The 12349-nt window shown below is 34.3% G+C and overlaps 1 protein-coding gene across 5 annotated transcripts in view; it reads left to right on the top strand.

The window, feature by feature from the left end:
• FRYL (FRY like transcription coactivator) overlaps positions 1–12349 on the top strand; it is a 226676-nt gene that overhangs the window by 129803 nt on the left and 84524 nt on the right. For all 5 annotated transcript variants that reach the window (XM_032497154.1, XM_006185951.3, XM_032497176.1 and 2 more), the window contains 5 exons: positions 4947–5050; positions 5248–5356; positions 7596–7682; positions 9887–10058; positions 10567–10699. In XM_032497154.1, the coding sequence (XP_032353045.1) occupies positions 4947–5050; positions 5248–5356; positions 7596–7682; positions 9887–10058; positions 10567–10699 (605 nt within the window). The remainder of the gene's footprint in view (positions 1–4946; positions 5051–5247; positions 5357–7595; positions 7683–9886; positions 10059–10566; positions 10700–12349) is intronic.

Below are 12349 nucleotides of genomic sequence, written 5' to 3'. Positions count from 1 at the left end.
TGAGATGTAAGGATCATTATCTTCCCCGGATACTCTGCTCGCAGGATCTAAATAGGATCTTCTTTTCTTCTATGGACAGGAGTACAGTTAATATCTGACACACAACTTGGGGATATTCCTCATCTGCATGTCATGTGAATGCTTGATTTGAATACCGTTTTGACGCATATGTGAATATATTTGCATTTTGCTTATGTGTTATAGAAACATGGCAGACATGATATTTTATTTCCTGTTATTCTTCTAAGTTAGGGTTACGACTGGAAACCTTATACTTTGAAGACAATGAAATTGAGGCACAGAGATACTAAATGACTTGTCTCTGGCCCTACAGTTCATCGTGATACTGTGAGAAATAGGGCTGCCTCTTCTTTCTCACTTCGGAAATGATCCACTGGACATTATCCTAGATTTTTTTTTTATGATTTTGTTTATCATTTTGAAAAATATCTTGATTTCCTAGTAAGGTATACAGAAAGTAGAAGTCTTTGAAAAACAATCAAGCTGGTTAAATTCTTAATGTCATGCAACACGAAAAAAAGTTTTATCTAATTAAGTACATCATATTGTTTTCTGTCCTGATTTTGATAATTTGTATAGACTTAGATACTGAAAGTAAATTAATTGATCATTTGCTGGGTAGTATGATTCTTCAAACTTTTAATAAAATATTTTAAGACACGCATTTAAGTGTTTCTGGAAGGTTGCTTTTGTTTCATGACAATTCACACTTTTCTGTTGCTTGTTGGAATGTTTTTATATATATATACACATATATATATACATTTCCACCTAACATATTTGCAGTTCTTTCGCAGTACCTTAACTGTTTTTTTTGTCTTAAGGCTTTCATTTAAAATGCTCTATTTTCTTTGAACCCTTACCTTCTGTTAAATATTTCTGGCGTATTGTCCATTTGCATTAATGGCTGTGTTAATCTGCCAGGCCAAGATAAGAGCCACTTAGCATGAATATTTGGAACATAGTTGTCTTGACCATTAACCCTTAACTTACATTAAGGCTCTATTCAGCAGAAATTTCATGAATTGGTTCCTGTTTGTTAAGTTTTAGATACTGTGGCTATGCTGCATAGTTGAGGTAAGGAGTTGAGCATTCAGGGGAAAGCTATGCTAGTGATCTGTTGTAACAGGTGTAACTTACTTGTTTTGTGTATAGGAAAAAACGGTCCAAGATAAAGGTCTTAACCTAAATTGATTTTGTTTTGAGATTCAAGTAATCTCTCTTTTTTTTAGAAGTTGTGTGACCTTTTTATTAAATATTCAAACACTATATAAGCATATGAAGCAAAAAGTGACAATCTCCCACATAATCCTTAACCCCAAGGAGAGCTGTTGTTAATGTGTTATCTATGGAACATACAAGTAAATGTAAGGATATGTAGATACGTACCGAAATATAGACCACATACGTTGTTCTATATACTATTTAAAAATATTTTGTCATTACCTCTATTCTTTGCCATTACTTACGGCTCTACCTCATGCTTTTCAAAGATGATAGCTATTATTCAAGTAATCTCTTGATTTAAAAAAAAAATCTATGACACTTTTCCATTCCCTAAATCAACTACTTCTTAAAATAAAAATGAATTTTTATTAATATTTACTACAGGCTAGAGTCTCTAAGTAAAATTCCTCATTTAATTCTTACTGTAACTGTGGCTGAAAGAAGATAAATAAGTAACCCAAGGTTAGGGAGCCAAAACGTGTTAGAGATAGGATTTGCATTTAAATCCATCCAGTGCCATAACTTTTGATCTTTCTGGCCTACCACGTTACCTTTCAATGTACTAATGTACTATAAGGAACGTTGCTGTACTGAATACTTTTTAAAATATTTGGGCTATAGTTCTGGGGTATTAAAAAGGCATTATTCCCTGTAGTCATAAGAATAAATATGACACATTTTCAAGACACTTTAAGATATTACACAATGTTTAAAAAATTACCCTGCAATTTTTCAAGTTGGTGACCGTGAAAAATGAGCATTAGTCTGTAGGTCCAAAAATACCATGAGAGATTATCAGTTTATTTTCACTGAAAGTGTTGAATCTATGATTTTCGCCCCATACGTAATTTGGTAGTTTCCTCTTCTCCTGTCTTTATGTCAGTTGAGGTCATTAGGTGAAAAATGATTCTAAAGTTTCTGAAGAATAATTGAGAGAGAGGGAGAGAGAGAAGTAAGAGTAGATGCCATATAAAAATGATCTGAAGATTTTTTTTCTACAGTATATGCTTATTTCCTTTTGGAAATTGAAACTTGCCTGATATCAAATGCAGTGTTTTCAGAGGAAAAATTAGATAGTTAAAAATTTACCTATTCTCTCTCTGTTTAAGTGTTGTAGATGTATCCCATGAAGCCCAAATTATAGAAAAAAAATTTTCCCTCAGTGTTTCTAGCCACTGTCTTGGAAATTTCAAATTTCTTCTAAATAGAGACCTTGGTGAAGAGCTGTCTTGTTTTGTGCTTATTTTCATCTAACATGCATGTGCTGCATCTCATGTTTATGTTTGCTGTCTCACATTGCTTTATTTAGATGCCATCTAACAACAGTATCAGAAAACAAATAGAAACACTCCAGGTGAGTCGTGTTGATGTTACAAAGTAAAATATTGCTTTATCTCCTTTAAGTGTGGCTTTTTCCCCCCGCATTTACCCATTGCTGCATTGCATGTCCCACGTATTTATTCAAACCTGCTTCTCATATTGCAGAAGAAGAGTAGTGCACAGCAGGAGCATTCTCCCAAAGGTTTAATATTAATGTGGCCCTGGGAAGATAAATTTTAAGAGGTAGCAGTGATACCAAACGTTGATTTTTAACCTAATCTTCAATTTTAAAATATTCTGTTGAATTTATAGCTGTTATAAATGATACTTTAAAAAACATTTTCCCATGAAATTAAGGAGACAGTAACCCAGATTTTGAATATGATTTTAAAAAACTTTGATCTTACTGTTTTGAGTTTTAAACAAATCTTTTTTTGTTGTTCAGTAGGAAAAAAAGGAGGAAACATTAAAATGATTGCTGCCAAAGAGCATATTTGACTGACATCAAAACATTATTATGTTAATACTACTGGATTTTATTAATGTAATCTGATTATTCAAATTAGACCAAAATTGTAACTAGGGATGTTTTTATTATTCAGATATGTATAGTAGCTTTGTAGTGACCAAATAAACCATCAGTTATCAATTTTGTCACTTTTTTGTTTTGTTCATAAAATAAGTCTACTTTGTAAAACACAGCAGTCCATATTGAAAAGTTTGAAAATCAAATTTTATTTCTTGCCAACTACCTCAGCACATAAGATGACCCAAATACTTTGTTAACAATTTATATGAGAAGAATTTTATGTGAAATTGGACTTTTAATATTTTTAATACATAATTTATATTATTTTTAGTATTCATATTTTGAAAATATAATTTTAACAACATGAAAGCAGTTATTTGGAATGCACATAAAACTAATTGAACTCTGAGATCTTGCATTTAAGTGATGGAAATGAAAGTTACATGATAGAAAAGAAAGTACTGCAAAAAGCTTGGTTTTTAATATTAGTGACATACTTTGTAGTATTAGTATCAAGTTAATAGAAAGCTGCTCAGGGAATGTATTTGAAAGTTGGAATCACTGATTTGTCAGTAGAGGGAGGGATTCCATGTTGAGACTCTGACAAGCTGAGTAGTTGATATCCTCTTCAGAATTTAAATATCAAATCTTCATACACATAGATGTGCAAAATTATATTTTCTAGTGGTTGTCCTTTTTTTTTTAAAAATCCGCAGTGGTAATCTTTTTGCATTGCTTTTAGTCATACGTAGTAGATGTCTATTATTCTATAATTTGAGAAAACATAAAATAGAAGTAGCTAAAATACTTAGAATTTTAAAACTCCCTTTTGTCCATTGCTATATATAAAATACTTGTTTAACAACAAGAAATCCCTCAAACCAAATTAAATAAATGCTCATTTATACCACTAAATGTATCCTAGAACTGATAGACACATAGTTTTTCCTACTAAAGGTGATTATTAGCTACATTTTCAAAATTTATAATTAAATCTCATTCTGTAACTCTTGTCATTTGAGAACTTCACTTTTTATCATAGCTAGTATGAAGAAAAGGGTTGCTGATCAAATTGTGATTGAAGTGGAATACTTTTCTAATTTTAAATAATTATGTTCTAATTCTAAATAAAAAATGAAAGGTAAACCCCTGGCACTTAGTGAGCATTAACAGATACCAGGCCAGTGTTCTCACTGTTTTTCATACTTCCTTAGTCTGTGAGATAGGTACCATGTTATCTCCATGTTAGAGATGCAAAAATTGTGTCACCAAGCAGTATAACAGTGTCCAAGGATGGGGTTTGGCCAGTCATTCCTGATTTCAGAGTACATGCTCTTAACCCACCATTCTGTAGTCCTTCTTTTAAGGATAATCACTCAATAATGTTTTGCATTATTTCATAAGTGCAAATATCTGTAACAACATTTGGTGTCCTAAATTTTAACTGTAAATGGGCTGCAGTGAATTATGGTGAAGATGAATAATCCTTTCACCATTATGTCAGTATTGTTTTGTGACCTATTTACCATCAGGTAAGTTGAAGTGTGTATAATTTTCAAATTCTTAGAAATAGTAATATAATTCTAGTATTTTACTATTTTGTTTTGAGAATATAAAGAATGACTCAGAGTTGCCTTATTTATGGTTGCTTTTTAGCTATCTGTACTTACCATATACCAAATATATACTTACTGTATGAAAATATATATACTTACAAATTAAACCTGTTTTAGAGTGAATGAGAAAGGGAAGGGAGAAGGCTTTTAGCTGTTGACAAAGAATATAATTGATCTTAAATTATTGTGTGTAATAAATAAGCTTATTTTTATTCTCTTTTGTTTCTAAACAGAATAAAGATCCTAAAATGTCTCGAGTTGCACTGGAATCTTTGTATAGATTGTTGTGGGTCTATGTAATTAGAATAAAATGTGAAAGCAACACTGTAACTCAAAGGTGAGTGCCTTTGTTTTGAAGTGTATTTAAAATAACATCTTGGTAAAAAATCACTCTATGGAATTTTAGTTAACATTATAAATACCTTGAGAAGGAATATGAATTCTCTTGACATGTTATAAAGAATTGGAAGGATATTTTGCTACTGTTTTGTTAATTTCGTTATCTTATTATGACTAAATCTTTTTTCCCTCTAGTCGTCTTATGAGCATAGTGTCAGCACTTTTTCCAAAAGGTTCACGTAGCGTGGTTCCCCGTGATACACCTCTCAATATATTTGTGAAGATCATTCAGTTCATTGCTCAGGTGAGTACCTCACTTCATAGTATATATATCTGTGTAAGTTGTAAGAATAACCCAGAGTCATAAAATTTGTTACATACCTAAAAGCATGATAACAAAACATTTATTAATATTGAATAGTGAAAAATAAAAATATGCTTAAAAAAGTAAAAACTAAATGATGCTAATGGTTTTTGTGTGTATGCAAAATAAAATTTAAATCACTGAGCTACACACTTGGAGAAGGAAAGGACACCCACGAGTGGAAGCACTTAATTTAGGAAAGGTTGAGAAAGTGTCTCATAGTCCTGTTAGTCCATTTACTAATTAGTTCTTGCGTATCTTGAAAGATTTTGGAACATAATTCTCATAATCTGCATTAATCTAGGTTCTCAGGTACAGACACTAGAATCCATTCTGGCTGGTTGAGCCCAAAGAGATCTTTTAAGGAATCTAGAGAGTTCACAGAATGACTAATAGGACTGAAGAAACTGGTTCTGGAATAAATAGAAAACCAGAGGAAACTATAGCATTGGGCCACCAAGGAAGCTGCTGCCTCTGCCACAGTCGAAAAGCTGCCAAATTAGGAAGCCTAACTGAATTAGACAAGCTAGAAGCATGCTGCTCCCGCCATCCCACCCAGTGAAATACATCCCTTCCTGCCTGTGCTCCTCCCCACCCCCTCATACTCCGGTTCCCAGAGACTCACATGAGTGTATCACATGGCTGGGTCTAAGCCCCATCCTGAAGTTCACAGGCATCCTAAGAAATACTTTTAGCTTTCTAGCCTCTGCAGTAATGGAAGGTTTATTTGAAGGGGATCAGCTGTGGCCTGAGGAAGCAAATCCATGGTTTTGGTCACATTCTCTTTTGGGTCATCAGCCCTGGATAAGCATAGGTAGAGTTACCTTCTCAGTTTAGGAAAAAACACTTTGGTTCCAGAATATTCATAGAGCTCTCTTTGAACTAAAACCATGACAATATCAATGACCCATAATTATTTCTGACAGTGAAGAAATAAGGATTATTTAAATTAAATGAATATATTTCTGTTTACAGGAGCACAGGACTGATGATAATTAGACAAGTATAAATGTGTCAATAAGATGAATGAAAGCAGATTATGCTTTCGAGCTGTTGTTCAGAAAACTTTCGCCATTTGGTTGCATCACTTCCCCTGGGATCGTACCCACTCCCTTGCGTTAGTCAGCACATAGCAACACTCCACCAGAATGATAAAGCTCCTCGCAAAGATCGTTGCTCTTACTAGTTAACTGCATTTCTTGGAGAGCACCTTCCTGGAGCCCTGTTCTCTCAGTCCCAGTATGATCTCCCTGCTCTCCAGGCCTGCCGCATGGCCAGCTGTCATCATCAGGCTTCCTTTCATCATTATTTTGAGACTTCCTTCACTTAAATCTTGAATCTGTTTTTGGCAAATGAGTGTTTAAACTTCTATCCTGCTGGTTTGAGTATTAAACGGATCATTTGAAAATTAATATATCTATAATCATATTTTTTAACATTAATTCATAAGTATTTTTCTTTTGTCCGACTAGATTCAACACCTTGCGGGCATAGACCTGTGCTGCCATTATTTGTATAATTCTTTTTATATTTGTATTTTTAAAAAAATTTTTATTGAAGCAGAGTCAGTTTACAATGTTATGTTAATTTCTAGTGTACAGCATAATGCTTTAGTCATACATATACATACATATATTCCTCTTCAGATTTTTTTCATTATCGATTACCACAAGATATTGACTATAGTTCCCTGTGCTATACAGTAGAAACTTGTTGTTTGTCTATTTTATACATAGTAGTTATTATCTGCAAATCTCAAACTCCCAATTTATCCCTTCCCACTCCTCTCCCCCCATTTGTGTAATTCTTAACATGATACCTGATATATACAGGCAGACCTTATGTTATTGCACGTGGCTTTATTGTGCTTCTCAGATACTGCATTTTTTTTACAAATTAAAAACAAGGTGGCGACCCTGGGTTGTCAGATGATGGTTAGCATTTTTTAAGCAATAAAGTACTTTTTTTTAGTTAAGGTTGTACATTGTTTTCTTAGGCATAATGCTATTAGACAGTTAATAGACTGCAATATAGTGTGTACATAACTTTTATATGCACTGGGAAACCAGAAAATTTGTGTGACTTGCTTTATTGTGGTCTGGAACCAAACCTGCAATATCTCTAAGGTGTGCCCATAGTAGTAGAAAATTATAAGGATTTAATTGATTTTTTTTTCTAGGAACGTTTGGATTTTGCAATGAAAGAAATAATATTTGATCTTCTCAGTGTTGGAAAATCTGCTAAAACTTTCACCATTAATCCAGAGGTAAAAAAAAATTATAATGTAGTAATATACTATCATATATAATTTAAAAAAAAACTGTTTTAGGGCACAATTTCTGAAGTCAGAATTCCTAGGCTCATATTCCTAGTTAAAAGACAAATTAAAATAAATGTTATTTCCTACTTCTTTGGCCCTGTTATTCACTAGTAAACTCCTACTCACCCTTTAGACATTAAATTTTCAGATTTTTAAAAAATATTTTGCAAATGAATTACCCATCAGACTAATGACACTGGAGGATACAAAAAGGAGAAATAGGTGTTATATTTCCTTTCATTTCTTTAAATTACTATGCTAGTCCTTGACATAATCAAACCATTAGATATATATATATATGTAGTTAACAAATGAGTTGGAAAGTTATTGAAGTTTTTCATTTGTAGAATTTCTAAGATAGGTTAATAATTATTGCCAGATTTTTAAAGTGAGCAGAGGTGAGTGTTTTTATAGATGATGTACTTAGCATGGTTTTCAGCAACAAAAATCCCGTAATGAAGGACATTTTCTTAAATACCATTTTTAAAAGTATTCTCTCCATTGAACAAGTTCATTTCTGAAATTAAGTTTTTTCCTCACTGGAACTCTCATACTGAAAGTAGAAAAAATGTCAGTGATGCTATTTTGTTGTTGTCATCTTCTACAGGCTTACTTTATTAGAATTATCTTCAATCTGTATTTCTTTTCAGGAATCTTTTTAACTTTCAAAGCTAGTTTAGTTAAAGCTAGATAAAGTCATCCATTAATCCACTTAATCAAATCATGCAAATTGCCGTCTACTGAAAGACTGAATATGTGGGGACACCTCTGGGAACCCCAGTACATTGTAGAACTTTCCCACTCCCATCAAGATGTCTTCTGTGACTGTGTGAAGTGGCCACCTGATACTTAGACTAAGGGAGGGTGCCAGCATTATGTCATAAAAAAAAAGGAGTAAAGCTTAAAACTTTAATCTTATTTACATAACAAAAGTAGAAATTAAAGTTTTATTTTTTCCCTGTATTTCAGTGAACTATCTTACACACCCACTGGGATGCATATACTCATTTTAGGGACCACTGGTGTCGTAAATAATGACAGCTTGGGCTGAGATGGTGTGATACAGATGGAGAGAAGATCATTTGCTGAGAAAAGAAACACTAAACATATCAAGTTTGAGGGGAAAAGTGTATTTGGTTTGAACATGGCAAATCGGAGGCATCTTTTTAACATCCAAGGAGAAGTGTCAAACTTAGACTGAGGGTCTAAGTTCAGAGAAGTGAAGCTTCATATTAGTGGATGATGTGGTCTCAGTGGTAACTGAAGCCATGTGAATACATGAAATTGCTTTGGGAGAGAATACATAGTGATAAGAAAAGGCAGGCTAGGAATTTGCCCTGAAGTAGTCTAACATTTGATATGCAGGTAAAGGACGGTAGATCTGAAATGCGGGCAGAGATGACACAGCCAACAGTGGCACAGATGTATGCAAGAAAGGGAGTGTTTTGGGGAAGAAGGAATATCTGACAGTGTCCCATGCTGCTGAAAAGTCAAAATAGGATGCAAGAAAAATGCCCACTGTTCTGAGCATTGTGGTCACTGATGAGTGAGAGGGAAGTATTATGGGGAGGGCTTATTCCACTAAGATACTTGAGTATAGTTAATGGGAATCAGATATTCAGTTAGAAGGGAAATGTTGCAGATGCAAGAAAAAGAAGGGATAATTGATAGTGTACTTTCCCGATAATGCAAGAGCAGGCAGGCTTCTAACAGATAGAACACCAGCACCCCCTCAGCTGTAACAAGTGCAAAGGAGAGGAAGAAGAGGTGCAGATATAGATAGATCAGTGGGTTTTGTAGTGAGAGATTCAGGAAAGTTGACGTGAAGTGGGAGACAAATCATCTGCCTAGAGAGGGGTACATGGTATCAGGGTAGGAGAGTTGAGGACGGGACGGAAGGGGTTTGAAATAAGCTTCATAGAAAATAGGACAGCCAGTTGATCTCAGAAGTGAATGGGTGGCACTTGGAAATTTGGTATTAAAGCGAGCTCCAATGCCTGGACTAGTTTTAAAAATGTCAGACAGAAAGATTTTCTTCTGTCTTCCTTCCTCCCATGCCCCAGTGTTATTTCATGAGGTGTTTTTTTGCATGAAAAAAGGCAATTTTCTGACACTCTGACTTCTTTATTTTGAAACTTTTTTCTCTGAAGAGAATGAACATAGGCCTCAGAGTCTTCCTTGTGATAGCGGACAGTTTGCAGCAGAAAGATGGGGAGCCGCCAATGCCAACAACAGGAGTTATCCTTCCCTCAGGAAACACTCTGCGTGTAAAGAAAATTTTTCTCAATAAAACCTTGACAGATGAAGAAGCAAAAGTCATAGGTTAGTGTTAACTGGAATAAATAAATCGTTTTGTGATACAGTTTGATATTCATTTATGAAAATTTATGATCAAATCTAAAAGGTATATATTTCCATATATAAATACATAAATGCACGTATTTGCCTACGAATGTATATATTTGCCTGGTTATTCCAGTGCACAGAGTGATAGAAAAATGAATACCTTTTTTTTTTTTAACAATATCTGTACGTTTTCAGGTTAAAAGTCTTCTGGGTTAAATATTTTCTCACATGATACTATTCACTGCATTTGTCTTCCCTTCAAATTGATTTCAGTTGTGCACATAATTTTTACACATTTTCTCCAGTATGCTGAAGCTAAGCACCAGGGAGAAGAGTATGTTGAAATCAGAGCTCCTTCTTTTACAGCAACAATACATTAGTGTCATTTAAAGGTTGATGGGCTTTTATTTTTATACAGAAGGTAACTGTAACTATTCTTTATCTAATTTTTGCCATTTTGTAACTGTGAGGTTTTTTCCCCTAGGAATGTCAGTTTACTATCCTCAAGTGAGAAAAGCGTTAGATAGCATTCTCAGACATTTGGACAAAGAAGTTGGGAGACCAATGTGCATGACTAGTGTGCAGATGTCTAACAAGGAGCCAGAAGATATGATTACGTACGTAGTCAGTTATTTCTCTTCATTGCTATTTCAGTTTTCATAAATATAGAGGGTTGATTCTTGCTCGTTTCCTTATTTTCTCTTCTGGAGTTCGCCCGTTACCATGTCCTGTAGTTCTTAATGCAATGATTCCTTCCACATGCTCAGTTTTACCCTTTAAAGTGCTGCGGAACCAGTAGAGATAACAAAAGTCATCCTGGATCCATCTAGTTTGTTGTCAGTGATGAGGCCTTATGCTTATTCTACGAGTGATAGATAAATCCTAGTTACCCCAGATGTGTGTGGATGTGATTGGTTTATGAAGTTAGGCAAATGCTCTTTTTTCCAGAGTCTGGTTCAACAAAAAAGAAAACCTGCAAATCTCTTGGGAACTGAGGGCACGGAGGGGAATAATGTATGAGTAGCTTTTCTGAAACGGTCCCTCGTCTCACCCCCGTGTCACCCCCAGCACTGCTTGTAACCCACATTTTTCCCCTTATTGTTGGGGACTTCCTTCCAAGAGGATGGATGTATTTTATGGCAACCTTCTTTCATTTGCAAGGAAGTATCTACATGTTTTTTATAAGAGGACTTTTTTTTAGATGTTAGTATCTGCATTATAGGTCTTCGATGACCAAATTGGATATTCTCTCTCAATTAATATATAGTTACTATATACGAATATATGCAAATATCTCTGAGAGTTTTTTTTTCCTGCATTACTTCCTCTGGGAGGTCTTCATCCTTTTTATCACAAACACTTTCCTCATTTATGCCCATAAGTTTGCCCTCCCTGAGTTCCTCTGGCTGCATGTTTGGATTCTTCAAGGACAGCAGTGTCAGCATTCCCGGGTCAGCTGTTTCTCCTGTAACTCCATTCATGTTTGATTCCAATTTCACGTCCAGTATTCACTTTTTCTTTCTTTGTTGTCCTTTCACCTGTGTTGGCCAGTTTCCTCTTTTGACTATCCATTTTTGTAGAATGTCACCTGAGTTTATCCCTGGAGACAAGGAAGCAACATAGCCACACACTTTGCCATGTACATGTGAACTAAATAACAGAAAAAAGTGATGTGATTGAGTCACTGGTTATGATACACATCTGCTATTTACATCATGATTTGTAGACTGAAGAGCTAACAGGGAAGCTTGGCTGGACAATTACTTACAGTTAATATGTAGTAACTGAAAAGTGAACCACATTGTTGGGGACTAGTATTACTTAACTAAATTGTGGTAACTGAAATTCATGCATATTGGAACCAAGCAACGAGAAGACTGACTGTATATAAAATCTCTAAAAGTAAGTAATAAATCCATTGCCACTATAATGAATACTGACTACCCCCCCAAACTCTTAAAACATCCAAATTCTTTTCTATGTAAGAATTATTTTGTTGGACCAACTGAAGAACAATTTGGGTAAAATAAATTAACTAACAGCTTCACTTTGAAATACAGACCAAAATAAATACCAGTGTATAAAAGGTTAGATATTTTAAATAAATAAATAAAATCATTGAATAACTAGGGGAAAATACAGTAGAATTAAATTGTATCAAGCCTCTGTAGGAACCAGGATTTTCGAAACTTCACACATTTTATTATAGAAAAATTTTAAACGTTTATCTGTGTGTGTATGTGCATCCTGAAGTAGCATAAAAAGCT

Source organism: Camelus ferus, chromosome 2 (assembly GCF_009834535.1).
Source record: "Camelus ferus isolate YT-003-E chromosome 2, BCGSAC_Cfer_1.0, whole genome shotgun sequence".
Taxonomy (NCBI): domain Eukaryota; kingdom Metazoa; phylum Chordata; class Mammalia; order Artiodactyla; family Camelidae; genus Camelus; species Camelus ferus.
This window is presented reverse-complemented; position numbering and strand designations above follow the sequence as displayed.